This window comes from Oncorhynchus clarkii, chromosome 24 (assembly GCF_045791955.1).
Source record: "Oncorhynchus clarkii lewisi isolate Uvic-CL-2024 chromosome 24, UVic_Ocla_1.0, whole genome shotgun sequence".
In the NCBI taxonomy this organism is placed as follows: domain Eukaryota; kingdom Metazoa; phylum Chordata; class Actinopteri; order Salmoniformes; family Salmonidae; genus Oncorhynchus; species Oncorhynchus clarkii.
The window spans coordinates 14,771,625-14,798,071 of NC_092170.1; the positions used below are offsets into that span (position 1 = coordinate 14,771,625).

Here is a 26,447-nt window from a genome sequence, read left to right on the forward strand (position 1 = left end):
TGAGAAAAAACAACATGTTTTCACTTTGTCATTATGGGGTATTGTGTGTAGATGGGTGAGAAAAAACAACATGTTTTCACTTTGTCATTATGGGGTATTGTGTGTAGATGGGTGAGAAAAAACAACATGTTTTCACTTTGTCATTATGGGGTATTGTGTGTAGATGGGTGAGAAAAAACAACATGTTTTCACTTTGTCATTATGGGGTATTGTGTGTAGATGGGTGAGAAAAAACAACATGTTTTCACTTTGTCATTATGGGGTATTGTGTGTAGATGGGTGAGAAAAAACAACATGTTTTCACTTTGTCATTATGGGGTATTGTGTGTAGATGGGTGAGAAAAAACAACATGTTTTCACTTTGTCATTATGGGGTATTGTGTGTAGATGGGTGAGAAAAAACAACATGTTTTCACTTTGTCATTATGGGGTATTGTGTGTAGATGGGTGAGAAAAAACAACATGTTTTCACTTTGTCATTATGGGGTATTGTGTGTAGATGGGTGAGAAAAAACAACATGTTTTCACTTTGTCATTATGGGGTATTGTGTGTAGATGGGTGAGAAAAAACAACATGTTTTCACTTTGTCATTATGGGGTATTGTGTGTAGATGGGTGAGAAAAAACAACATGTTTTCACTTTGTCATTATGGGGTATTGTGTGTAGATGGGTGAGAAAAAACAACATGTTTTCACTTTGTCATTATGGGGTATTGTGTGTAGATGGGTGAGAAAAAACAACATGTTTTCACTTTGTCATTATGGGGTATTGTGTGTAGATGGGTGAGAAAAAACAACATGTTTTCACTTTGTCATTATGGGGTATTGTGTGTAGATGGGTGAGAAAAAACAACATGTTTTCACTTTGTCATTATGGGGTATTGTGTGTAGATGGGTGAGAAAAAACAACATGTTTTCACTTTGTCATTATGGGGTATTGTGTGTAGATGGGTGAGAAAAAACAACATGTTTTCACTTTGTCATTATGGGGTATTGTGTGTAGATGGGTGAGAAAAAACAACATGTTTTCACTTTGTCATTATGGGGTATTGTGTGTAGATGGGTGAGAAAAAACAACATGTTTTCACTTTGTCATTATGGGGTATTGTGTGTAGATGGGTGAGAAAAAACAACATGTTTTCACTTTGTCATTATGGGGTATTGTGTGTAGATGGGTGAGAAAAAACAACATGTTTTCACTTTGTCATTATGGGGTATTGTGTGTAGATGGGTGAGAAAAAACAACATGTTTTCACTTTGTCATTATGGGGTATTGTGTGTAGATGGGTGAGAAAAAACAACATGTTTTCACTTTGTCATTATGGGGTATTGTGTGTAGATGGGTGAGAAAAAACAACATGTTTTCACTTTGTCATTATGGGGTATTGTGTGTAGATGGGTGAGAAAAAACAACATGTTTTCACTTTGTCATTATGGGGTATTGTGTGTAGATGGGTGAGAAAAAACAACATGTTTTCACTTTGTCATTATGGGGTATTGTGTGTAGATGGGTGAGAAAAAACAACATGTTTTCACTTTGTCATTATGGGGTATTGTGTGTAGATGGGTGAGAAAAAACAACATGTTTTCACTTTGTCATTATGGGGTATTGTGTGTAGATGGGTGAGAAAAAACAACATGTTTTCACTTTGTCATTATGGGGTATTGTGTGTAGATGGGTGAGAAAAAACAACATGTTTTCACTTTGTCATTATGGGGTATTGTGTGTAGATGGGTGAGAAAAAACAACATGTTTTCACTTTGTCATTATGGGGTATTGTGTGTAGATGGGTGAGAAAAAACAACATGTTTTCACTTTGTCATTATGGGGTATTGTGTGTAGATGGGTGAGAAAAAACAACATGTTTTCACTTTGTCATTATGGGGTATTGTGTGTAGATGGGTGAGAAAAAACAACATGTTTTCACTTTGTCATTATGGGGTATTGTGTGTAGATGGGTGAGAAAAAACAACATGTTTTCACTTTGTCATTATGGGGTATTGTGTGTAGATGGGTGAGAAAAAACAACATGTTTTCACTTTGTCATTATGGGGTATTGTGTGTAGATGGGTGAGAAAAAACAACATGTTTTCACTTTGTCATTATGGGGTATTGTGTGTAGATGGGTGAGAAAAAACAACATGTTTTCACTTTGTCATTATGGGGTATTGTGTGTAGATGGGTGAGAAAAAACAACATGTTTTCACTTTGTCATTATGGGGTATTGTGTGTAGATGGGTGAGAAAAAACAACATGTTTTCACTTTGTCATTATGGGGTATTGTGTGTAGATGGGTGAGAAAAAACAACATGTTTTCACTTTGTCATTATGGGGTATTGTGTGTAGATGGGTGAGAAAAAACAACATGTTTTCACTTTGTCATTATGGGGTATTGTGTGTAGATGGGTGAGAAAAAACAACATGTTTTCACTTTGTCATTATGGGGTATTGTGTGTAGATGGGTGAGAAAAAACAACATGTTTTCACTTTGTCATTATGGGGTATTGTGTGTAGATGGGTGAGAAAAAACAACATGTTTTCACTTTGTCATTATGGGGTATTGTGTGTAGATGGGTGAGAAAAAACAACATGTTTTCACTTTGTCATTATGGGGTATTGTGTGTAGATGGGTGAGAAAAAACAACATGTTTTCACTTTGTCATTATGGGGTATTGTGTGTAGATGGGTGAGAAAAAACAACATGTTTTCACTTTGTCATTATGGGGTATTGTGTGTAGATGGGTGAGAAAAAACAACATGTTTTCACTTTGTCATTATGGGGTATTGTGTGTAGATGGGTGAGAAAAAACAACATGTTTTCACTTTGTCATTATGGGGTATTGTGTGTAGATGGGTGAGAAAAAACAACATGTTTTCACTTTGTCATTATGGGGTATTGTGTGTAGATGGGTGAGAAAAAACAACATGTTTTCACTTTGTCATTATGGGGTATTGTGTGTAGATGGGTGAGAAAAAACAACATGTTTTCACTTTGTCATTATGGGGTATTGTGTGTAGATGGGTGAGAAAAAAACATCAATTGAATCGATTTTGAATTCAGGCTTTAACAAAATGTAGAATAAGTCAAGGGTATATGAATACTTTCTGAAGGCCCTGTATCTGTCAAGCCCCCTGAGGAGAGGCAGCGTGGGCACCATCTCGCTCCCTCTTTTCTCTTTGGAATCAGAAGAGATAATTGCTACATGTCTGATGAAGATAAAGCTGTATTTTAATAGCTGAATAAGCAGCACGGCCGGAGCCTGAGCCCACTGTAAACAACCGTGAACAACTCAGAAACTCTATGCAAGATGACATTTAGGGCTCCTACAAAAACAACAAGAGTAGGAATGGGCAACCCCATGTGAGCAAACATTGCACGAGTAATGGGTTCCTTCCTTAGAAGAGTCCAAGAGAAACCCATGTCTGCACCTAGCCTACCCCACCCATGTACACAAAAACGAATGCATACACTTACGTGCACGCACGCACACACATGCACAAATGCACGCACAAACGCACACCCTTGAACCACAGCTATTTATACAGACTTAATTTCCCCTAGCTCTCACTGTCACAAACACCACAGCTATTTCAACAAACTCTCTGCCCTGTCCCCAAACATACCAGAGCCATCATTTGTGCATTTTTCACAGCCTACGTGTTAGACAACACTATTTAAGCATGCAGAAATGAGTGCAATCAATCCAAAACAAAGAATTGTGGTCACTGTAGAACACGGATCTCAAGACTGACGCATCCAACTAAAAGTTAAGTCAACTCTACATATTCTAGCCTAGTCATTCTTTTTCTGTGCGAAGTTTGTGTGAAATAATTTAAATAATTCCCTTGAATGGTTAAATTCAGGATTAAGGTATAAACTGTTGCTAGATTAGTGGCTAGGGGCAGCTGTCTGCCCACAGAGGTGTGGCTGTGACCTTTAACCCCTGGCTGCCCTGCCCTCTGACCTGCTTCGTTGTAGACGGCTGACAGCTTGTCCAACATGTCCCTGTCCAGAGCCAGGATCTGCTGCTCCAGAATGGAGGGATAGGACAGACCATCGCTGTGCTCCTTTTCATCCTTCTCTTTCTCCTTCTCTCGGTTGTAGCTCAGGAGCTGCTGACGCAACGCCTCAGACAGATGGGCCTTGGCGAAGTCAGCCGCCGCCTGGGAGGAAGAGGGAGGGGAGAGAGGGCTACAGTGAGCTGGCTATACTGAAGTCAGAGTTAAGTATGGTGTAAACTGTAAGCCAAGTGATGTTCACAGCTCTGCCTCGCAGCATCAAACTTTTTGTGTGACTACAGTGCATGCGAGCACACACACACACTTGGGGGAGAAGACAGAGGCTACAGTAGCGGTGACCTGGCTGTCCTTCGTTCCTTGCAGAAACCCAGATAAAGCAGGAGATAAAAAGCCAGAGATGAGGGGGAGAAACTACACCACTAGCCAAACTCGCTTCCCCTCCCTCCGCTGTGGAATACAGCTGAGCAAGAGAAACTCATTCCTCCCCTATCCATTTCAGCCAGATGATAACGGCACTGCACACCCTTTTACGGGCAAATATGCAACGCTTCCCGGCAAAAAGATTGGCTCATTTCTCAACTCCTTTCCTGAAACATGGCCAGAGAGCGAGAGAAATTCAAGCCGAGCCAAAAGAGAAAGATGGCAGTGTAAGCTAATGAGGGTTTTTTGACCTGTTATATTGCCTCGCCATGTTTCCATCCACTAGCCTTGTTTCAGCGTCTGTATACGAGGTCAAGGGCCGCAGACAGTGCCTGAGCCTCATCATTCTGAAACCTCTGCCAAACATTTCAACTCGCTTCACTTTCTCTCTGACTCTCCCTCACAATATCTCTCTCCGACTCTCCCTCACAATCTCTCTCTCTGACTCTCTCTCTCCCTCTGAATGTCCCTTGCTCTCAGTGTCTGACCCCTTCCCCTCTGTCTGCTGTTCCCACAACCCCTCAGTCCTCTGTGTTCTCTTTGGTGCAGAGGCCTACGGGTAGAATAGCCGTCTAGGCCTCTTTCTCTGGCCTTTCTCGGAGCTGCATGGGGACGTATCTGACGCAGTCTCAGACATTCCTTCCCTCCTGTGGTTACCATAGCGACCACAGGGATCATAAACATAGGTCAGAGAGAAAGATACGTCTTTCTGGAGGAACTACATGGGACAGTAATGACCACATGAATAGCTGCTTTGGAACATTGTTATTGTGACTTACGAGGCCTGTCTGGGTTGACAATGGCAATTCTTCCTTTCAGACATCCCAAGAGCAGCTGTGAGTGTGTGTGTATATGAGTGAGTGAACACAGCCATTAAAGCTTGGATAAGCAAACAAACAAAGAAACAACACAGGGATATGTCTTAGTTATCCTGTTAAGTAACAAAGTGGATGATCAGACACCTGTTAAGAGCTCAGCCTCTGATCCCTGATCTACTCTTACCTGTCCTACTCCCACTGCACCCTCTGACCTGTCCTACTCCCACTGCCTGCACACTGATCAACACCGCATGTAGTACACTACTTTAGACCTACTGGGATGTCAACGTGTCTACGATTACCCAGATATGATCAGACGCCTGAAAGGAGAAAGTGGGGTGGTGGGGAAACAGATGAAGGGGCAGCAGTCACGGTTTGGACAGACAGAGTGTGTGTGTGTGACTTATCTGGGCTGTGTTATTTGCTGTGTCCAGTGATGGAGAGCAGAAGGGAGGTCTGTGGAGAGAGAAAAATAAAGGGATGACAGAAGTATGGAGAGAGGGATGATGGAGGGATGGAGAGAGGGATGATGGAGGGATGGAGAGAGGGATGATGGAGGGATGATGGAGGGATGGAGAGAGGGATGATGGAGGGATGGAGAGAGGGATGATGGAGGGATGAGAGAGGGATGATGGAAGGGTGGAGAGAGGGATGATGGAAGGGTGGAGAGAGGGATGATGGAAGGATGCTAAAGGAGTGTGTGTGAGAGAGCAGAGTGGTGTTATCTGCTGTGTGGGCACGCACGACTCCAGCAGCCGACAGTTCTGCTGCTGCAGGGACATCTTAATCATTACAGTGACTAACTAGTGTGCGTGCTGACTGGAGGGTTTCAATAGCCACAAACTACATCATCCTACCACACCGTCTGATGGCAGTCGGGTTTCAGGACTACGTATTCTCTAATTATGCTTAACAATCTTTAGTTCCTAATTTACTGCCTAAGTATTTAGTTCCTAACTGTATGTATTCTTAATTATTTAGTTCCTAACATTCTACATGTCTGTCAGTTAGAATGACATCACTCACCTTGAAAAGAAATGTATACCAAAAACTTGGAAGTAATTAATTAACACAATTGAAAAATGTAAATGTTTAATTATTGAAATAGCAAGTTCGATCGAGAAAAACAGATTGGTACAATTTAAGGCCATGTGGCAAACCATAATGCAGGCACTAGGGATGGAGGGGGGGGGGGGTGAGCATGCGGGTCTGGGCAGAGGAGATGTTGTAGTTTGTGTGCGTATGTATATGTTTGTTTTTGAATGTTAAAAAAAATATAGATACTTTTTTTAAGACGCCGTGGACGGCAGTAGCAGAAGGCTCAACAGCCTAGCCTAATGAGCAAAATGACCATGTATTGGTGGACGGCAGTAGCAGAAGGCTCAACAGCCTAGCCTAATGAGCAAAATGACCATGTATTGGTGGACGGCAGTAGCAGAAGGCTCAACAGCCTAGCCTAATGAGCAAAATGACCATGTATTGGTGGACGGCAGTAGCAGAAGGCTCAACAGCCTAGCCTAATGAGCAAAATGACCATGTATTGGTGGACGGCAGTAGCAGAAGGCTCAACAGCCTAGCCTAATGAGCAAAATGACCATGTATTGGTGGACGGCAGTAGCAGAAGGCTCAACAGCCTAGCCTAATGAGCAAAATGACCATGTATTGGTGGACGGCAGTAGCAGAAGGCTCAACAGCCTAGCCTAATGAGCAAAATGACCATGTATTGGTGGACGGCAGTAGCAGAAGGCTCAACAGCCTAGCCTAATGAGCAAAATGACCATGTATTGGTGGACGGCAGTAGCAGAAGGCTCAACAGCCTAGCCTAATGAGCAAAATGACCATGTATTGGTGGACGGCAGTAGCAGAAGGCTCAACAGCCTAGCCTAATGAGCAAAATGACCATGTATTGGTGGACGGCAGTAGCAGAAGGCTCAACAGCCTAGCCTAATGAGCAAAATGACCATGTATTGGTGGACGGCAGTAGCAGAAGGCTCAACAGCCTAGCCTAATGAGCAAAATGACCATGTATTGGTGGACGGCAGTAGCAGAAGGCTCAACAGCCTAGCCTAATGAGCAAAATGACCATGTATTGGTGGACGGCAGTAGCAGAAGGCTCAACAGCCTAGCCTAATGAGCAAAATGACCATGTATTGGTGGACGGCAGTAGCAGAAGGCTCAACAGCCTAGCCTAATGAGCAAAATGACCATGTATTGGTGGACGGCAGTAGCAGAAGGCTCAATAGCCTAGCCTAATGAGCAAAATGACCATGTATTGGGAGTTGGCCTTGAGGCGATGCTTCACCAAGGCAACAACAACGCAGCAGATCATAGGAGAGAGGCGTCTGTCAGCAAAGAGATGGAAAGGCAGCAAACATGCTCTCCTGATGAGACATACACATTTATCACCTCACACAGGGGAGTATGCCCAGTGTTCTTCAGCTTTGTTCTACAAGGAGATCCCCCCTCCCTACACACATGAACACACACAGCTCCCCTTAAATATCCAAACACTGAAGACCCCCCCCCAAAATGTACACTTTCCAAATCCCCTCTGCCCCCCATACCATCACCATATTCCTTGCCCAATCCAAATGCATAACCCATCCACACTCATCCAATGATAACAGACAGATCTCTTTACCATAGACATCCATCAGACAGTGAGGTTATTAGATCCAGGGAGAGCTATAAGGGAGGAAGAGAGAGCAGAATGACCGCAAGACAGAGGACTGAACAACTTCTCTACTGCCAGGTTTAATGATGGATAAGGAAGGGGGAAAGTTATTTTTTCATAAGGAGGAGGGTGGGTCTGTCTGATTTGAACTGCTGTTTCTCCAACAGAGTGAGAAAGGGAGAGGGGGCAGTTAACTAGCATAACTGAAGTACATCATTAAAATACATCCTCCATTTGTACAAAGAGGACGAGAGAGTGGGAAGTAGAGGGAGCGAGAGTAGAGAGTGAGAGGAAGGCAGTGGATTAGCTTTGCTGAAGTACATCATTAAAAAATATTCTCTATTTGTACAGAGACATTGAGCGAGATATTCAGATATTCAGTCAAAGGCCTGGCTGACAATGAGGATAGAATGCTACAGAGGAAGAGTCTGTGGCCATCTTCGATGGAACACAGAGATGTGGGGGATACTCGTCTCAGCTCACCTCTTAGCTACCCAGTGCCAATGTTGTCCAACATGAAGGAGTGTAACACAGAAAGGCAGCTGTACTTTGTTGTAAACTACTGTCAAACTTAAAGTGCAAGGGGCCTCCCCGTTAAGGGCGCTGTACTGCAGCGCCAGCTGTGCCATCAGAGACTCTGGGTTCGCGCCCAGGCTCTGTCGTAACCGGCCGCGACCGGGAGTTCCGTGGGGCGACGCACAATTGGCCTAGCGTCGTCCGGGTTAGGGAGGGCTTGGCCGGTAGGGATGTCCTTGTCTCATTGCGCACCAACGACTCCTGTGGCGGGCCGGGCGCAGTGCGCGGTGTTTCCTCCGACACATTGGTGCGGCTGGCTTCCGGGTTGGATGCGCGCTGTGTTAAGAAGCAGTTGGGTTGTGTATCGGAGGACGCATGACTTTCAACCTTCGTCTCTCCCGAGCCCATACGGGAGTTGTAGCGATGAGACAAGATAGTAGCTACTAAAAACAATTGGATACCACAAAATTGGGGAGAAAAAGGGGTAAAATAAAAAATATATATTTTAAAAAAAACTTACAAACCCCTTGACTTTTTCCACATTTCGTTACAGCCTTATTCTAAAATGTATTTAATCAACACACAATACCCCATAACGACAATGCAAAAACCATTTAAAAATGTTTGCAAATTTATATCATATTTACATAAGTATTTAGACCCTTGACTCAGTACTTTTTTGAAGCCTCTTTGGCAGAGATTACAGCCTCAAGACTTCTTGGGTATGACCCTACAAGCTTGGCACACTTGTAGTTGGGGAATTACTCCCAATCTTCTCTGCAAATCCTCTTACGCTCGGTCAAGTTGGAGCGGGAGCATTGCTGCACAGCTCTTTTCAGGTCTCTCCAGAGATGTTAGATCGGGTTCAAGTCCAGGTTCTGGCTGGGCCACTCAAGGACATTCAGAGACTTGTCCCGAAGCCACTCCTGTGTTTTCTTGGCTGTGTGCTTTGGGTCATTGTCCTGTTGGAAGGTGAACCTTCGTCACAGTCGGAGGTCCTGAGCACTCGGAGTATCCCCCCTCAGGTTTTCATCAAGAATCTCTCTGTACTTTGCTCCGGTCATTTTTCCCCTCAAACCTGACTAGTCTCCCAGTCCCTGCCGCTGAAAAACATCCCCACAGCATGATGCTGCCACCACCATGCTTCACCGTAAGGATGGTGCCAGTTTTTCTCCAGACATAACATTTGGCATTCAGACCAAAGAGTTCAATCTTGGTTTCATCAGACCAGAGAATTTTGTTTCCCCATGGTCAGAGTCCTTTTTGACAAACTCCAAGCAGGCTGTCATGTGCCTTTAACTGAATCAAATCAAAATAATTTTTATAGCCCTTCGTACATCAGATGATATCTCAAAGTGCTGTACAGAAAACCAGCATAAAACCCCAAACAGCAAACAATGCAGGTGTAGAAGCATGGTGGCTAGGAAAAACTCCCTAGAAAGGCCAAAACCTAGGAAGAAACCTAGAGAGGAACCAGGCTATGAGGAGTGGCCAGTCCTCTTCTGGCCTTGCCGGGTGGAGATTATAACAGAACATGGCCAAGATGTTCAAATGTTCATAAATGACCAGCATGGTCAAATAATAATAATCACAGGCAGAACAGTTGAAACTGTAGCAGCAGCATGGCCAGGTGGATTGGGGACAGCAAGGAGTCATCATGCCAGGTAGTCCTGAGGCATGGTCCTAGGGCTCAGGTCCTCCGAGAGAGAGAGAAAGAAAGAGTGAATTAGAGAGAGCATACTTAAATTCACACAGGACAAGACAGGAGAAGTACTCCAGATATAACAAACTGACCCTAGACCCCGACACATAAACTACTGCAGCATAAATACTGGAGGCTGAGACAGGAGGGGTCAGGAGACACTGTGGCCCCATCCGATGATACCCCCGGACAGGGTCAAACAGGAAGGATATAACCCCACCCACTTTGCCAAAGCACAGCCTCCACACCACTAGAGGGATATCTTCAACCACCAACTTACCATCCTGAGACAAGGCTGAGTATAGCCCACAAAGATCTCCACCACGGCACAACCCAAGCGGGGGTGCCAACCCAGACAGGAAGATCACATCAGTGACTCAACCCACTCAAGTGACGCACCCCTCCTAGGGACGGCATGAAAGAGCACCAGTAAGCCAGTGACTCAGCCCCTGTAAATGGGTTAGAGGCAGAGAATCCCAGTGGAAAGAGGGGAACCGGCCAGGCAGAGACAGCAAGGGCGGTTCGTTGCTCCAGAGCCTTTCCGTTCACCTTCACACTCCTGGGCCAGACTACACTCACTCATATGACCCACTGAAGAGAGGAGTCTTCAGTAAAGACTTAAAAGGTTGAGACCGAGTCTACGTCTCTCACATGGGTCGGCAGACCATTCCATAAAAATGGAGCTCTATAGGAGAAAGCCCTGCCTACAGCTGTTTGCTTAGAAATTCTAGGGACAATTAGGATGCCTGTGTCTTGTTTAGGTATGTACGGCAGGACCAAATCAGAGAGATAGGTAGGAGCAAGCCCATGTAATGCTTTGAAGGTTAGCAGTAAAACCTTGAAATCAGCCCTTGCCTTGACAGAAAGCCAGTGTAGGGAGGCTAGCACTGGAGTAATATGATCACATTTTTTGGTTCTAGTCAGGATTCTAGCAGCCGTATTTAGCACTAACCAAAGTTTATTTATTGTCCGGGTAGCTGGAAAGTAGAGCATTGCAGTAGTCTAACCTAGAAGTAACAAAAGCATGGATTCATTTTTATGCATCATTTTTGGACAGAAAGTTTCAGATTTTTGCAATGTTACGTAGATGGAAAAAAGCTGTCCTTGAAACAGTCTTGATATGTTCGTCAAAAGAGAGATCAGGGTCCAGAGTAACGTCGAGGTCCTTCAGTTTTATTTGAGACGACAACCATTGTACAACCATTAAGATTAATTGTGAGATTCAACATAAGATCTCTATGTTTCTCGGGACCTAGAATAAGCATCTCAGTTTTGTCCGAGTTTAAAAGTATTACATTTGCAGTCATCCACTTCCTTATGTCTGAAACACAGGCTTCTAGCGAGGGCAATTTTGGGGCTTCACCATGTTTTCATTAAAATGTACAGCTGTGTGTCATCCGCATAGCAGTGAAAGCAAACATTATGTTTTCGAATGACATCCCCAAGAGGTAAAATATATAGTGAAAACAATAGTGGTCCTAAAACGGAACACCGAAATGTACAGTTGATTTGTCAGAGGACAAGCCATTCACAGAGACAAAGTGATATCTTTCCGACAGATAAGATCTAATCCAGGCCAGAACTTGTCCATGTAGACCAATTTGGGCTTCCAATCTCTCCAAAGGAATGGGGTGATCGATGGTATCAAAAGCAGCACTTAAGGTCTAGGAGCACGAGGACAGATGCAAAGACTCGGTCTGATGCCATTAAAGGGTCATTTACCACCTTCACAAGTGCAGTCTCAGTGCTATGATGGGGGTCTAAAACCAGACTGAAGCATTTCGTATACATCGTTTGTCTTCAGGAAGCCAGTGAGTTGCTGTGCAGCAGCCTTTTCTAAAAATTTTGAGAGGAATGAAAGATTCGATATAGGCCGATATTTTTTTTATATTTTCTGGATCAGGGTTTGGCTTTTTCAAGAGAGGCTTTATTACTGCCACTTTCAGTGAGTTTGGTACACATCCGGTGGATAGAGAGCCGTTTATTATGTTCAACATAGGAGGGCCAAGCACAGGAAGCAGCTCTTTCAGTAGTTTAGTTGGAATAGGGTTTAGAGGCCATGATTATTTCCATCATTGTATCAAGAGATATAGTACTAAAACACTTGAGTGTCCCTCTTGATCCTAGGTCCTGGCAGAGTTGTGCAGACTCGGGACAACTGAGCTTTGAAGGAATATGCAGATTTAAAGAGGAGTGGCTGAAGAGTGGCTTCCATCTGGCTACTCTACCACAAAGGCCTGCAGAGATGGAAGAACCTCACAGAAGGACAACCATCTCAACAGAGGAACTCTGGAGCTCTGTCAGAGTGACCATTGGGCTCTTGGTCACCTCCACGACCCAGGTCCTTCACAGATTGCTCAGTTTGGCCAGCTCTAAACTTCTTCCGTTTAGGAATGATGGAGGCCACTGTGTTCTTGGGGACCTTCAATTCAGCAGACATTTTTGGTACCCTTCCCCAGATCTGTGCTTCAACATAATCCTTCTACCTCATGGCTTGGTTTTTGCTCTGACATGTACGGTCAACTCTGGGACATTATATAGACAGGTGTGTGCCTTTCCAAATCATGTCCAATTGAATTTACCACAGGTGGACTCCAATCAAGTTGTAGAAATGTTGATGATCAACAGAAACAGGATGCACCTGAGCTCAATTTCAAGTCTAGCAAAGGGTCTGAATACTTATGTAAATAAGGTATCTGTTTTTTTATTTAAGAAATTTGCAAACATTTCTAAAAACCTGTTTTCATTTTGTCATTATGGGATATTGTGTGTAGATTGATGAGGAAAATGTTTTATTTCATCCATTTTATAATAAGGATGTAACGTAACAAAATGTGGAAAAGGTGAAGGGGTCTGAATACTGTCCGAATGCACTGCAACATAGCAAAACAAGTGATTAAGATTTTTTAAAATTTCTAATCTTGAATCATCCATTTTGTATGGAAACATTTATGGCCTCCTTCACTCACGCCGCCAAACCTACCCTAGTAAAACTGACTATCCTACCGATCCTCGACTTCGGCAATGTCATCTACAAAATAGCTTCCAAAACTCTACTCAGCAAATTGGATGCAGTCTAACACCAAAGCCCCTTATACCACCCACCACTGCAACCTGTACACTCTAGTTGGCTGGCCCCCGCTACATATTCATCGCCAGACCCACTGGCTCCAGGTCATCTATAAGTCTATGCTAGGTAAAGCTCCGCCTTATCTCAGCTCACGATAAACAACACCTACCCGAGGCACGCGCTCCAGCAGGTATATCTCACTGGTCACCCACAAAGCCAAAACCTCATTTGGCCGCCTTCCCTTCCAGTTCTCCGCTGCCAGTGACTGGAACGAATTGCAAAATTGTTGAAGCTGGAGACTTATATTTCCCTCATTAACTTTAAACATCAGCTATCTGAGCAGCTAAACGATCGTTGCAGCTGTATATAGTCCATCTGTAAATAACCCACCCAATCTACCTACCTCATCCCCTTACTGTTTTGATTTACTTTCTGCTCTTTTGCACACCAGTATCTCTACTTGCACATCATCATCTGCTCATTTATCACTCGTGTTAATCTGCTAAATTGTAATTATTCGCTCCTATGGACGATTTATTGCCTTCCTCCTCACACCATTTACATACACTGTATATATACTTTCTTTTTTCCCCACTGTGTTATTGACTGTACGCTTGTTTATTCCATGTGTAACTCTGTGTTGTTGTTTGTGTCGCACTGCTTTACTTCGTCTTGGCCAGGTCGCAGTTGTAAATGAGAACTTGTTCTCAACTAACCTACCTGGTTAAATAAAAGGTGAAATAAATAAATCATTTAAAAAATGTCTGGAAAAGCCATGATGTTTAACCTCAACAGGCCCATGTTTACCACCACTCCTCCTGTATATGTATCTGGCTCCATGACAATGTACTGCAACTCTATAGGTTAGTTTGCTGCAGAGGTGTAGCGTACTGTAACTATATCCTTACAGTGACATTGCAGAGGTCTGTCCTTAGCAGTGGAGAGTGCTAGCCTAGCGGTGAGAGCCAATTTAATTCGGCTAGCATCATGTGTCAAAACTGCGTCAAGTACAGGTTTTAAGTGGGAGTGCGTATGTGAGAAAGAGGGGGTCATTGTACCAAATATAGAAACCATTCAAACCCAACATCCGTGGCAATGTAATAAGTGCCCTACACTCTCCCCCCCGAACCTTTAGAACTGCATAAACCACACTCTGGTCTGCACCCACTCTCTCTCTCGCTCTCTCTCTTCAGGCTGCAGTTTCAGAAGAATATAAAAAGTGCATTGTCTGTATATTTCCCAACATATCGTCAAAGCAAACCGCTGCTGTTTTGATGTTTTAATAAGAGTGAAACTGTTCTGTTGATTTCTGTCCCTGTTCACCCTAACACTGCAAGCACCCCAGTGCAGACAGACTGACTGACGACAGACAAGCCAGAGACTGAACCCTAACCACAACAGTCAGTGCGGTCATGGTCCAGTGCTTAGTCAATAAACCACAGTAGGTGCAGGTCTATAGTCAATCCCAGCTCCAGTGTTACTGGAAGTCATTAGGTGTTGTTCAGCTGGCTGTGTCTGACCTTCTGGGAATAACTCTCCTCATCCTGGGTCTTTGATCCAGACCAACCGTTGAGGGATCCAGGCTTCAGTCCTGGAATGCTTCTACAGTACTACGACCGACTAGACCGATCTGTCAGTAGGACCTGGGGATTACCATCAACCCCTGATCTCTCCTTTATGCCTACCAACACCAATGTGTGTGTCCTCTATGTGTGTGTGTCCTCTGCCTGTCAAAGTCTCGGTCCAAACTGAAACACACCCCTTTAATGTTTACATTCAGTTGCCGTTCGTGTTGTGGAAATGAGGTGGAATGCCCCTTTAATATAAGAGTGAAGTGGGAAAGGAGGCGAGGGAGGAGAAGAGTGGGAGTAGAGAGCTAAGGAGGGTGTAGGGGTGAAAGGAAGGAAAGGTGATGGGCAGAGAGAGCTTGGGGGGGGTCTGAGTGAGGAGAGAGCTGTAGATGAGGACAGAAGGAAGCTCTATTCATGACTGGGAGCACTCCTGGCAGATGATGATAACACACACACACACACACACACACACACACACACACACACACACACACACACACACACACACACACACACACACACACACACACACACACACACACACACACACACAATTCCACCGGCAAATCAGATTCAAATGTAATATTCATATTTCAGAAAAGGAAGACTGAGGCTGTGGTAGCCTACACTGGGCTCTGTGACAGAGTGGACTGGGGGCATGAAATGCTGTAAATTCAAAGTGAATGGAGGTTTGAGATCTAAAACGCTGGGCTGTGAAAGTGGAGAGGTGACTAACAACATTAACGGAGGAAGCTTACTGAATGAAGCCCACAGACTGATGGCTCTTCCTCTTATGAGTGGTGTTTGTGGTGAAGTAAAGCCCCAGTATGGACTGTTGAGATTGGTGTGAAGACTGTGTTGACATGAACAAACGTCATCAGAGCAACCCCTTTAATTGGTTGTTCTTTCCGACCTTGCCAGCTGTGACATTCCAGGTCCCTTCGGCACAATCAAGCTCTTTGACATGCAAAAGCCCGCCCCCCCAGGGGTCAGTGGCACAGATGGTTGGCTCTTTTGAATGCCAATAAACAGTCAAGGTGACCATTTCCACCTTTAAAATCATGACATTCAGGGGAGTCAACTTCTAAACCGACACACGTCCCTCCTTCCTCATAAAGAGATGGGCATTATGACAGCAACGCACACCCTGTTTACTCATAAGGATGGGAAAATATTCACTGAGAAGTGATTCACATTCAGTGAAAGGAAGGAGACATCTGTCAGTTTGACCCCATCCATCTACACACACACACACAACCTCTTTACCCATAAAGTGATAGGAATTATGAAAGCAACACACGCACAAGCATGCGTGCGCATTCATACACACCTTCGGAATGATCAGTATGTGTCCCTGTGAGGACAGAGGACACCATTACAGAAGGTGAGGCACATTAAACAAACTAGACAACAGGAGGAAATTGTCTTTGTAGACTATTTCAATTAGGATTAAGGATTGAGAAACAAAAGACTCACTGAAGAATGCTGAAATACATGCATACTGCTGAAGCATGCAATGAATTCAAGGTCTGTCATGCTTTCCAGTGTGTGTGTGTGTGTGTGTGTTAAAGACTGTAATGCACAGAGATGTGCTGATATACAGACATTACAGCAAGGATGTAAGCAAGATTTACTCCCATCTCTCAAAGTCACATACACACAGCTGCCAAAATGCTAAGACTTTAACAGAAAGCACCTTTTTACAGAATGCCTTTCGTTAGGTATTGCAGGCCTGTAATTTCTGTGATCTATATGGTGTTGGTACTGCACTGTGTGTGTGTGTGTGTGTGTGTGTGTAATAACACAGACACGCTGGCGTTAAGGGAACAGGTAAAACCAGCCATTACTCTCACATGGGCGCTCCCCACCTCGGCGCTATGGCTCTGGTTAGAGAGTAGGGGTGAGAGAAAGAGAAGAGAGAACGGGTGGAGCCTGAGACAACGAGAGACAGAACGTGAACTTGATGCTTACACACACACACACACACACACACACACACACAGGGTTATTGTAGGAAGCAGATTGAACTTGTGCACAACAGCCATTTTTCAAAATGAACAGAAAGATGATTGTGAGTATTTCTTTTTAGAACACAGCCGGGAGCACTGAGATCTGTATCTCACCCAACAAACGTCCTTGGGCTGAGAACAACACTGTTCAATATCTCCTAACAGAGCAGTGAACTACTAGGCTTACCAGTCATCTTGATACCATCCTGCCATTACCACTCACAGCCATTCTTGTACTCTGCTCCATCTCCCCCCCACACACACATAGAGCTCCATGAAAAACCTGCTTACTCAATAAACCCCCAGCTTCTGTCCCTGTCTGCACCCTAAAGATAATACCTGGCCTATAAAACAGGTAGAGAGAGGTATAACAGGAGAGTGACACAGACCGACAGAGAGAGCGAGAGGTTTGCGACAGAATAGATGAGTGAGAAGTTCAAAGTTTCCTCTCCACAGGCCTGACCTGAGACCTCCGTTATACATTCACTTGTCCTCTCGCCCCTTATCCGATCCCCAGTCTATTTTTATACACACCTCTGTGGCAGGTTTGTGTGTGTGCGCATGATGTGAGTGTGTGTGAGAATGCTGACATTTATTTTTCTCTACTCCCCTTCAGGCTCTCTGTGCTCACTATTTAAGAAGTAGGAGATGGACAATAATTGAAGTTCCCTGAAACACATTTGGTGGATGCCTCCACGGTACGGCAAAGAGGTGTATAGTCCAGCAGCAGCAACACCCCAACCCTGGTTACTGAGTATAGTCCAGCAGCAGCAACACCCAAACCCTGGTTACTGAGTATAGTCCAGCAGCAGCAACACCCAAACCCTGGTTACTGAGTATAGTCTAGCAGCAACAACACCCCAACCCTGGATACTGAGTATAGTCTAGCAGCAACAACCCAACCCTGGTTACTGAGTATAGTCTAGCAGCAACAACACCCAAACCCTGGATACTGAGTATAGTCCAGCAGCAACAACACACCAACCCTGGTTACTGAGTATAGTCTAGCAGCAACACCCAAACCCTGGTTACTGAGTATAGTCCAGCAGCAGCAACACCCCAACCCTGGATACTGAGTATAGTCTAGCAGCAACAACCCAACCCTGGTTACTGAGTATAGTCTAGCAGCAACACCCCAACCCTGGATACTGAGTATAGTCCAGCAGCAACACCCCAACCCTGGTTACTGAGTACAACCCTGGTTACTGAGTATAGTCCAGCAGCAGCAACACCCCAACCCTGGTTACTGAGTATAGTCCAGCAGCAGCAACACCCAACCCCTGGTTACTGAGTATAGTCCAGCAGCAGCAACACCCAAACCCTGGTTACTGAGTATAGTCCAGCAGCAGCAACACCCCAACCCTGGTTACTGAGTATAGTCCAGCAGCAACACCCCAACCCTGGTTACTGAGTATAGTCCAGCAGCAGCAACACCCAACCCCTGGTTACTGAGTATAGTCCAGCAGCAGCAACACCCAAACCCTGGTTACTGAGTATAGTCCAGCAGCAGCAACACCCCAACCCTGGTTACTGAGTATAGTCCAGCAGCAACACCCCAACCCTGGTTACTGAGTATAGTCCAGCAGCAGCAACACCCAAACCCTGGTTACTGAGTATAGTCCAGCAGCAGCAACACCCCAAACCTGGTTACTGAGTATAGTCCAGCAGCAGCAACACCCCAACCCTGGTTACTGAGTATAGTCCAGCAGCAGCAACACCCAAACCCTGGTTACTGAGTATAGTCCAGCAGCAGCAACACCCAAACCCTGGTTACTGAGTATAGTCCAGCAGCAGCAACACCCAAACCCTGGTTACTGAGTATAGTCCAGCAGCAGCAACACCCCAACTCTGGTTACTGAGTATAATCCAGCAGCAACACCCCAACCCTGGTTACTGAGTATAGTCCAGCAGCAACACCCCAGTCCTGGATACTGGGTGTAGTCCAGCAGCTGCAACACCCCAACCCTGGTTACTGAGTGTAGTCCAGCAGCAACACCCCAACCCTGGTTACTGAGTATAGTCCAGCAGCAACACCCCAACCCTGGTTACTGAGTACAACCCTGGTTACTGAGTATAGTCCAGCAGCAGCAACACCCCAACCCTGGATACTGAGTATAGTCCAGCAGCAACAACCCAACCCTGGATACTGAGTATAGTCCAGCAGCAACACCCCAACCCTGGATACTGAGTATAGTCCAGCAGCAACACCCCAACCCTGGATACTGGGTATAGTCTAGCAGCAACACCCCAACCCTGGTTAGTGAGTATAGTCCAGCAGCAACACCCCAACCCTGGTTACTGAGTATAGTCCAGCAGCAACACCCCAACCCTGGTTACTGAGTATAGTCCAGCAGCAACACCCCAACCCTGGTTACTGAGTAAAGTCCAGCAGCAACACCCCAACCCTGGATACTGAGTATAGTCCAGCAGCAACACCCCAACCCTAGTTTCTGAGTATAGTCCAGCAGCAACACCCCAACCCTGGTTACTGAGTATAATCCAGCAGCAACACCCCAACCCTGGTTACTGAGTATAGTCCAGCAGCAACACCCCAACCCTGGATACTGAGTATAATCCAGAAGCAACACCCCAACCCTGGATACTGGGTATAGTCCAGCAGCAACACAACCCTGGTACTACTCCTGTGCTATCCCCCTGGCCCACTGATCTCATTCACACTAGTGATTACACACATCTCGATTTCACAAGGTGACCATTTCAGTGGGGATGTGTGATGAAGACACAGCACGATTCTTTTTCCTGGAGCACAGTAGAAAAAAAATGTCAGCAACAAACATCTTAGTGTTCTCTCTCTCCCCCCCAGAATTCAGATTCTGAGAGAGACACAGAGAGACAGAGCGACAGAGGAATGAGTCCTGATGAGCCCCACGGATGGATGATTCAACAGTAGCAGGGGAGACTGGGCTTTCCTCTGGACCTGACCCTGTCAACTGGTACATTACTCTGGCTGATGAACTACCTGTTCACCCACTGTATCGCTCACACAGAAAAATTAGTGCAGTCATAAATAACCCTCAAGCCCCTGATCAATCATTTCATGTTTGATTAATCTGGCCTGGAATGATCTCCCGTTTGATTGCTCATGTCTGAACGCCTCTTTATGGTCTGTCTGACAGCCCTAGACGCGTCACTGAGGTGGCCAACAGTGCACACTCGTGCACTTCATCAGTTGCCTACCCTTACATGCCGGTCAAGGGTTCGCCTGCTGTGGGGGTGACATGGCAAGGGTTAAGCCCTCTCCTGGAAGAACTAAAGACCCCCATTGCTCTGAAGTCATCTCCCCTCTACCACTATGTTTTTTCTGCCTCTTCGTGCAGCAAAAGGCCCCTACCTCACACACGCAGAAACTCACAAAGACACCGAATCCAACGCAATCACCTAGATGCACTCTATAGATCTGAAAGGTCTATTTGCACTTTTCTTCTTCACTGCAGGTACAATGCGATATCACACTACCTCACTCCTTCCTCTCGTTCTGTCCGTCTCCATCTCATCGTCTCTCCAGCTCAGGGCATGATAAAAGTCTAACATGTATCATTAATAATGCAGGCCTGTTTCTCTCTCTTGCTCTCCTTTGAGAAGCCAACTGGAGGACACCTGCCCTGCTCTTAATTACAGAAAAAGGTGAACAGAGAAAGTGAGCTCCCAAAATCCCAACAGAGCGATATTAGAAGAGCCCAACAGAGCGATATTAGAAGAGTGATTTGTACTGCAAAAACAAATGGAAAGGATGAAAGATTTAACCATGAAATAACTCCCCCAGTTGTCAGCCAGTGGAGGCTAGTGAGGGGAGGATGGCTTATAATAATGGCTGGAGCAGCACAAATGGAATGGCATGAACCACATGGAAACCATGTGTTTGTTGTTGTTGATACCTTTCCACTGCATCCATCACCACGTGCCTGTCCTCCCCAATTAAGGTGCCACCAACCTCCTGTGTTGTCAGCTGTGTAGTTTGAGAGAAGCAAGCAGAGTTTACACCTGCCATCAGGCTCATGAAAGCAGGGCCTGTACCAGGAGGGAGAGAAGAGAAAAAGGAGTTGTTTGCCTTCTGAATCAAAAACACTGCTTCACTGTTCTTGAGTCTTCCTTCCTCCTTTTCTCTTCCTGTCAGATGTGGAAGCATTCCCAGAGATCTGAGTAGGATGAAGTGGTCCCTAGACACTGGTCTATGGTCAATGTTGTTTTGTTCCTTCTCAGGGTTAAGGTAAGGCTTTGGGGAAGGCAAGCTGACTCTAGATCAGTATCAACAGGCAAATGACTCTCGCTATACCAGGCAACACACTGCCACACTGACAGGAGATGTCATCCTAATTCCCATTACGATTCGGTCCTTCTCTCCTGGCTTCCTGAGTTCCTCCATCCATTCATAGGCTCTCATCTCCATTCAGCTTGCCAGCTCCCGACACCACATCACATCCTGATGGTATCCCAGATCACATTCAACAGTGGGATTTGGGTACAGCTAAGACTGATAATTCAAGAACAGGTAAGACTTGACTAGACTTGAAGATTCCCGGTATCTTGCAACCTTAGTCACAAACAAGCAAACGCACACCCACACACAGCTTGTGTGTTTAACGTTTGCTTGTTTGTGACTAAGGTTGCAAGATACCGGGAATTTTCAATAAATCCTCAGGTTTTCCTGAATTACTGGCTGGTGGATACCTGGAAGGGAATAAGCAGGAATTACCGAATTTACTGAAATTTCCTAGAATTTTGAAAGTCTAGTCAAGTCTTACCTGTTACCTGTTCTTGAAACACTGTATATCATATATACAGTGCCTTGCGAAAGTATTCAGCCCCCTTGAACTTTGCGACCTTTTGCCACATTTCAGGCTTCAAACATAAAGATATAAAACTGTATTTTTTTGTGAAGAATCAACAACAATCAACACAATCATGAAGTGGAACGACATTTATTGGATATTTCAAACTTTTTTAACAAATCAAAAACTGAAAAATTGGGCGTGCAAAATTATTCAGCCCCCTTAAGTTAATACTTTGTAGCGCCACCTTTTGCTGCGATTACAGCTGTAAGTCACTTGCGGAATGTCTCTATCAGTTTTGCACATCGAGAGACTGAAATTTTTTCCCATTCCTCCTTGCAAAACAGTTCGAGCTCAGTGAGGTTGGATGGAGAGCATTTGTGAACAGCAGTTTTCAGTTCTTTCCACAGATTCTCGATTGGATTCAGGTCTGGACTTTGACTTGGCCATTCTAACACCTGGATATGTTTATTTTTGAACCATTCCATTGTAGATTTTGCTTTATGTTTTGGATCATTGTCTTGTTGGAAGACAAATCTCCGTCCCAGTCTCAGGTCTTTTGCAGACTCCATCAGGTTTTCTTCCAGAATGGTCCTGTATTTGCCTCCATCCATCTTCCCATCAATTTTAACCATCTTCCCTGTCCCTGCTGAAGAAAAGCAGGCCCAAACCATGATGCTGCCACCACCATGTTTGACAGTGGGGATGGTGTGTTCAGGGTGATGAGCTGTGTTGCTTTTACGCCAAACATAACGTTTTGCATTGTTGCCAAAAAGTTCAATTTTGGTTTCATCTGACCAGAGCACCTTCTTCCACATGTTTGGTGTGTCTCCCAGGTGGCTTGTGGCAAACTTTAAACTACACTTTTTATGGATATCTTTAAGAAATGGCTTTCTTCTTGCCACTCTTCCATAAAGGCCAGATTTGTGCAATATACGACTGATTGTTGTCCTATGGACAGAGTCTCCCACCTTGAGTTTAGATCTCTGCAGTTCATCCAGAGTGATCATGGGCCTCTTGGCTGCATCTCTGATCAGTCTTCTCCTTGTATGAGCTGAAAGTTTAGAGGGACGGCCAGGTCTTGGTAGATTTGCAGTGGTCTGATACTCCTTCCATTTCAATATTATCGCTTGCACAGTGCTCCTTGGGATGTTTAAAGCTTGGGAAATCTTTTTGATTCCAAATCCGGCTTTAAACTTCTTCACAACAGTATCTCGGACCTGCCTGGTGTGTTCCTTGTTCTTCATGATGCTCTCTGCGCTTTTAACGGACCTCTGAGACTATCACAGTGCAGGTGCATTTATACGGAGACTTGATTACACAGGTGGATTGTATTTATCATCATTAGTCATTTAGGTCAACATTGGATCATTCAGAGATCCTCACTGAACTTCTGGAGAGAGTTTGCTGCACTGAAAGTAAAGGGGCTGAATAATTTTGCACGCCCAATTTCTCAGTTTTTGATTTGTTAAAAAAGTTTGAAATATCCAATAAATGTCGTTCCACTTCATGATTGTGTCCCACTTGTTGTTGATTCTTCACAAAAAAATACAGTTTTATATCTTTATGTTTGAAGCCTGAAATGTGGCAAAAGGTCGCAAAGTTCAAGGGGGCCGAATACTTTCGCAAGGCACTGTGTATATGTATGTATGTATGTATGTATGTATGTATGTATGTATGTATGTATGTATGTATATATATATATATATGATGCATGTTGAACAGGCACCCATAAACCATAAAATAAGGGCAGAAATGAGAGAGAAAGAGGGGTACCGTTAAAGAGAGAGCGTGAGGGAGAGAGAGAGAGAGAAAGCATCATCCTGTAGGGCAGATGTGTGTCTCACACTGAGGCAAGCCTGGTTTCCGTGGTGATTTGCTTTCCTGGGATGCATATTATGAATAAATTGATGGCTCTTCATTTCAATAACATCTTACCACAACACACTAAAAACAAAGCCTCATGTCCCCTCACTCCATCTAAATAACCCAACTTGCACCTCTTTTGTACCAATATTACTAGTCCGTCTTCCCCTCCATTCTTCCCTCCATGACCTCCCTCCATGACCTCCCTCCATGACCTCCCTCCATGACCTCCCTCCCTCCATTCCTCCCTCCATTCTTCCCTCCATGTCCTCCCATTTCTGTCTTCCCTCCATGTCCTCCCTCCATGTCTTCCCTCCATTCCTTCCCTCCCTTCCCTCCATGTCTTCCCTCCATGTCTTCCCATTCCTGTCTTCCCTCCATGTCCTGCCTCCATGTCTTGCCTCCCCTCCATGTCCTCCCTCCATGACCTCCCTCCATGACCTCCCTCCATTCCTTCCCTCCATGTCTTCCCTCCCTCCATTCTTCCCTCCATGTCCTCCCATTTCTGTCTTCCCTCCATGTCCTCCCTCCATGTCTTCCTTCCCTCCCTTCCCTCCATGTCTTCCCTCCATGTCTTCCCATTCCTGTCTTCCCTCCATGTCCTGCCTCCATGTCTTGCCTCCCCTCCATGTCCTCCCTCCCCTCCATGTCCTCCCATTCATGTCTTCCCTCCATGTCCTCCCATTCCTTCCCTCCATGTCCTGCCTCCCCTCCATGTCTTCCCTCCATGTCCTCCCTACATGTCCACCCTCCATGTCCTCCCTACATGTCCTCCCTACATGTCCACCCTACATGTCCACCCTACATGTCCACCCTCCATGTCCTCCCTACATGTCTACCCTCCATGTCTACCCTCCATGTCCTCCCTACATGTCCTCCCTACATGTCTACCCGCCATGTCCTCCCTACATGTCTACCCTACATGTCTACCCTCCATGTCCTCCCTACATGTCTACCCTCCATGTCCTCCCTACATGTCTACCCTACATGTCTACCCTCCATGTCCTCCCTACATGTCTACCCTCCATGTCCTCCCTACATGTCTACCCTCCATGTCCTCCCTACATGTCTACCCTCCATGTCCTCCCTACATGTCTACCCTCCATTCCTCCCTACATGTCTACCCTCCATTCCTCCCGCCATGTCCTCCATCCATTCCCCCCCATGTCTTCCCTCCACGTCCTCCCTCCACATCCTCCCTCCATGTCCACCCTACATGTCCACCCTCCATGTCCTCCCTACATGTCTACCCTCCATGTCCTCCCTACATGTCTACCCGCCATGTCCTCCCTACATGTCTACCCTACATGTCTACCCTCCATGTCCTCCCTACATGTCTACCCTCCATGTCCTCCCTACATGTCTACCCTCCATTCCTCCCTACATGTCTACCCTCCATTCCTCCCGCCATGTCCTCCATCCATTCCCCCCCATGTCTTCCCTCCACGTCCTCCCTCCACATCCTCCCTCTATGTCTTCCCTCCACGTCCTCCCTGCATTCTTCCCTCCACATCCTCCCTCCACATCCTCCCTCCATTCCTCCGTCCATGTCCTCCCTCCATGTCTTCCCTCCATGTCTTCCCTCCATTCCTCCGTCTATGTCTTCCCTCCACTCCTCCGATTCCTTCCCTCAATGTCTTCCCTCCATGTCCTGCCTCCATGTCCTCCCTCATTTCCCTCCCTCCATCCCCCCCATGTCCTCCCTTCATTCCTTCCTCAACTCCTTCCCTCCATGTCCTCCCTACATGTCTACCCTCCATGTCTACCCTCCATTCCTCCCGCCATGTCCTCCATCCATTCCCCCCCATGTCTTCCCTCCACGTCCTCCCTCCACATCCTCCCTCTATGTCTTCCCTCCACGTCCTCCCTGCATTCTTCCCTCCACATCCTCCCTCCACATCCTCCCTCCATTCCTCCGTCCATGTCCTCCCTCCATGTCTTCCCTCCATGTCTTCCCTCCATTCCTCCGTCTATGTCTTCCCTCCATTCCTCCGATTCCTTCCCTCAATGTCTTCCCTCCATGTCCTGCCTCCATGTCCTCCCTCATTTCCCTCCCTCCATCCCCCCCATGTCCTCCCTCCATGTCTTCCCTCCATGTCTTCCCTCCATTCCTCCGTCTATGTCTTCCCTCCATTCCTCCGATTCCTTCCCTCAATTCCTTCCCTCCATGTCCTCCCTACATGTCTACCCTCCATTCCTCCCTACATGTCTACCCTCCATTCCTCCCTACATGTCTACCCTCCATTCCTCCCTACATGTCTACCCTCCATTCCTCCCTACATGTCTACCCTCCATTCCTCCCTACATGTCTACCCTCCATTCCTCCCTACATGTCTACCCTCCATGTCCTCCCTCCACATCCTCCGTCCACGTCCTCCCTCCACATCCTCCGTCCACATCCTCCCTCCATATCCTCCCTCCATGTCTTCCCTCCACGTCCTCCCTGCATTCTTCCCTCCACATCCTCCCTCCATTCCTCCCTCCATGTCCTCCCTCCATGTCCTCCCTCAATGTCTTCCCTCAATGTCTTCCCTCAATGTCCTGCCTCCATGTCCTCCCTCATTTCCCTCCCTCCATGTCCTCCCTCAATGTTTACCCTCCATTCCTCCCTACATGTCTACCCTCCATTCCTCTCTACATGTCTTCCCTCCATTCCTCCCTACATGTCTTCCCTCCATTCCCCACTCCATTCCTCCCTCCATGTCCTCCATCCATTCCCCCCCATGTCTTCCCTCCACGTCCACCCTGCATTCTTCCCTCCACATCCTCCGTCCATGTCTTCCCTCCATTCCTCTGATTCCTTCCCTCCATGTCCTCCCATTCCTTCCCTCCATGTCTTCCCTCCATATCCTGCCTCCATGTCTTGCCTCCATGTTCTCCCTCATTTCCCTCCCTCCCTCCATGCCTCCCTCCATTCCCCCCCCCCATGTCCTCCCTGCATTCTTCCCTCCATTCCTCCCTCCATGTCTTCCCCCCATGTCCTCCCTGCA

The 26,447-nt window shown here is 45.9% G+C and overlaps 1 protein-coding gene across 1 annotated transcript in view; it reads right to left on the reverse strand.

The window, feature by feature from the left end:
• Positions 1 to 26,447, reverse strand: part of LOC139382873 (protein phosphatase 1L-like) — a 60,739-nt gene that overhangs the window by 14,753 nt on the left and 19,539 nt on the right. Inside the window, exon 2 of the mRNA XM_071127115.1 lies at positions 3,967 to 4,165. Coding sequence (XP_070983216.1) covers positions 3,967 to 4,165 — 199 coding nt within the window. The remainder of the gene's footprint in view (positions 1 to 3,966; positions 4,166 to 26,447) is intronic.